At 41.0% G+C, this 3,896-nt stretch overlaps 1 protein-coding gene across 1 annotated transcript in view; it reads left to right on the top strand.

Annotated features, from left to right (window-relative positions):
* The window catches only part of sgcg (sarcoglycan, gamma), a 19,592-nt gene extending 16,292 nt beyond the window's left edge, over positions 1–3,300 (top strand). Inside the window, 3 exon segments of the mRNA XM_079674363.1 lie at positions 172–186; positions 189–367; positions 1,686–3,300. Of these exon segments, the coding sequence (XP_079530489.1) occupies positions 172–186; positions 189–367; positions 1,686–1,853 (362 nt within the window). The 3' untranslated portion in view covers positions 1,854–3,300.
* The last annotated feature ends 596 nt before the right edge of the window (positions 3,301–3,896 follow it).

Raw genomic sequence — 3,896 nt, 5'->3', positions numbered from 1 at the left:
GCTTGTGACCCACATACCTTACTTCAGGCTAACAACCAAAAACACATTCAGAAAACCATTGACCTCCAGACCAGGGGACAGGAAGTCGTACAATTTAAGATTGATTTAGGACTCATTACTGCGCCACTCTCAACCATTTTGGCTTCATGCGCCAATGAGCATCTCTCATAGGAGTGAACGGGACCCTGCCTCCAATGTTGTATCCAGTTCTCTTTATACAGCCACGCTCTATTTCCTCTTCAGGTTGGAGTGTCCCACCCGCTCTCTCAGTTTGGACGCCCCAAAAGGAGTTCATCTCAAAGCGTTGGCCGGAAACATCGAAGCTGCTTCCAACATGGATATCCTCCTGCAGTCTAGTATAGGAATGGTAAGAGAAACATCCTAAACTTCCTGACGTCTTCAGAACACCAGCTGTTTCTTTTTTTTATTACCAAGGGAATAATGCTTTTCCAGCGACATGCCGCTTCAAGCTTTTATAATCGCTTTCAGGCTCACTTCGATGTGAGCCTCACTCAGTTGGACAGTAGCTCAGCTTTTTCCATCTCTTGGACAGATTTAGTAAAAAGTACCCGACAGATCGCCCTGAGGGAGCTCATTACACAACTTCTACTTTAGTGCTATATTTCTTCTACTTTAAATTGTTGTAAAAAGTAAAACATGAGTTCATGGAATGTTATTGGAAAGGTAAACACTACACTGTATCTTTCAGATTTAAAGGGGCCCTATTATGCTTTTCTGGGTGTTCCCCTTTCCTGTAGTGTATTCTATAGGTTAGCGTGGGGGAAACTTCTGTAGCAATGGAGAGTCAGGACTCAAAGGAGACACGAGGAGAGCTGGAGCTTTGATGGCAAACACTGACGGTTTATTTGGAGCTTCGGCCGGAGAATTCACAAGACATGTCAAAGAATCAGAGGTTCTGACTTCACGGTAGAGTTGCCACGTCAATTCTGAAGAACTCTACCCCAGACCCGTGTATTTAGCTAGATCAGAGAGAATAATCAACATGCTGCACAACAAAATAGAACCATAACACCTCTATCAGCTGACGCCAACAGGCCGGAGCAGGGAGACACAACACTGAGAGCACAGCAGCCAAGGTTACAGGTGCGTGTGCTCAGTCAGGACAGTTTGAACTGATAAACTGGGTCGAAGTTATGGGCCTTGGAAAATATTTCCCCAACAGTTTGTGTGCATGTAAATGGTCTGCAAAGGCTACAATCCTTGTGTTGCCTCCAGAGGGAGTTTCTCTCCCACACAATCCCTCCCCGTGCCTGAAACGCCTCAATTCGACTCCTTTGGCAACATAGTGACATCACACAACGACACAAAATACTTACAGTATATGAACCTGAACATGAGCATAGTAGGACCCCTTTAAGTCAAGGATAGGAGCACTCCTTCCCAAATGATTCATAATCCAGTAATTTCATATATATATAACTCTGAAATGGGCCTTTAGGCAAAAGTTTAATTTGATGCGGATACGTTGTACTGTGACTTTTGAATACAGGACTTTCACTTGTCACAGAGTATTTCTACAGTTACGTATTGCTTCTTAAGTAAAACATCGACCTCTCACCTCAGGCTGTGTGCCATTATGTGTTTGAGCACTCGCCTTAAGTGGAAAGTGTTGTTTCCTTGTGGATTCAAATCCCTCTCTCCTTGTTTCGTCCTTGCTCGTGCAGCTGGTGCTCGATGCGGAGATGGTGCGCATGCCGCGCCTGCCCCTGAGCGAAGAAGGGGTCTCTGGAAACGCTCAGGGTCTGTTAGAGGTCTGCGTGTGTCCCAGCGGAAAGCTCTTCCTGTCCAAGGCCGGGGTCACCTCCACTTGCAGGGAGAATCAGGAGTGCTAAAAAGACTCTGACAAGGTAATCGATTCTCCATCTCTCTGTAGATGCATCTTCTGGGAGGCAACAAGCACAACTGTTTATATCTGGCCTGATATTTTTTTTATTATCTTTGTACCACACTGGGTCTGTTCTGATCTCCCACTGGTGCATCCAGGCCGGTAAAAATACAAATGCCTTCTGGCGTACATGTTGGAGTTGTCATGAAACGCATCCTTTTAGTTGCTTTTATGAACTTCTAACCATTCAGCTGAAACAAATTGGCACTCGGTTCCAAATGTGTCTGCATCAGAGCTTTGTGGAGGATCTTTAACACGCACAGTATCATGGCTGGGCAATGAGGAGCTGGAAACAGCTTACATCCTATGCAATATTATCTTGTGGTGCAATAAATACACAGACACATATCAAAGGCTTGGATTAATCAAAAAATACATCTCAAAAGCAGAATATTTATTTTGGTTTATGTGCCCTTTTGGCTCCGAGCCCTTGGTATGTGGTGTGTTTGACTTGTTGTTTAGCATGTTTTTGTTTAATTAGAGTACATATTTTGTCACTTCAGAGATGGATTTTTATCTTTTTTTGTTTGTTTTTTTTAATCTGGAAACAACACGAGTTATTCATATGGTTTAGATTAAAACCATGTGTTTAGATTAATAAAGTGTTACTCGGTATGTATCACGTGTGTAATTGTTTTTGTTCTTTAGTTAAAGTATGTGTGTATGGCCTGTAATTATTCTTTTAAGCCCAACCCTTAAGTACGGTGGCCGACGGGTGCAAATGCTTTACGTAACGACCCAACACATTTCCATTAGGAGAAATACACTGCAGCTTCAGAAACGATGACGAACACACACAGCAGTTGCTAAAAATGCTGCATAAATGAAACAAAACTCTGCAAGAAGATCAAACCAGGGGACATTATAAAGTTGACAGTTGACCAACTTTCTAATCCCTGAATGGCAACAAGCACTCGGGTCCCATGCCTCACTTTTTATTGTCCCTGTTAGAAGTGTTTTGGGCCTCTGTAGCACATTTGCACCAGTTGGCCACAATAAGCATGCTGTTATGCTTTTAGCAATATCACATGTTTTTATTGCAATAAACTGGTCTGAGTTTGTTCAGCAACTTCAATACAGTCAATGTAATGCGAATGAAATCTGTAGATTATATGATTCTGAATGGAAAAATAACGGGATTATTTTTTACGTAATATGTCAGGTGACATTCGCATCTGTAAAATCAGGAATAAAAAGGGCAATATTTTTAAATGATCCAAACATTCATTAATGAATCTGCATCACTGTTTTTAAAATATTATCTCATTGTGTCGTGTTATCATTGTCAGTATTATGTAGAAGATCATTTGCCGTTTTCCCAGGTGTTCTGACATATTTTATAAGTGTGTATTTATTATTTTTGTATGTTGAATAAACTTTGTGCTATTCTTCTACTTTGTGTCTCTCATTTACGTTTTTTTTTCTCAAGACTAGTCACTTCTTGTTTGATAAAAAAAAAATCATAAACATAAAGGCACCAGAGGACCCGGCTGTGTCCTTTTTTAATCTGGACTCTAGTCTTCTGCTGAAGACAGAATGTGGAAATGAATAGTTGTGATCAAAGTTTATTGGCTCTCTGGTGCACTCTTGTGGAAAAGCACTGCAGTACCACCAGGATGCATTTAAAAAAAGAAGGTTCACAGACCATGGACCAGCAAGTGAGCCACCTTTCTGTCATTGGTTCCCATCTATATTTGGCAAGAATGTGTGGCGTCAAATCCAGTGTTTGCTTAAGTTAAAACATGTCGTTATTACGGAGGCGGAAAATGGCCCAAAACACTTCCAATTGGAGAAACATGCTGCAGTTTCAGAAACGAGCTGCAACATTCCCATGTTAATAATAATCAGTAATTGAATTCATAGTTATCCTGTAAACCAATGGGGTGCTTTGCTAACCATATACAATTTTAAAACGTAATACAAAATATACATTTAAAAAGTGCAACATGAACATGTAATGTTTTTAAACATAGGTGCAAAAACAGAGACA

Source organism: Notothenia rossii (assembly GCF_949606895.1).
Source record: "Notothenia rossii genome assembly, chromosome: 4".
NCBI lineage: Eukaryota > Metazoa > Chordata > Actinopteri > Perciformes > Nototheniidae > Notothenia > Notothenia rossii.
Note: the sequence above shows the minus strand (reverse complement) of the source record. Positions and strands in the feature narration are given on the sequence as shown.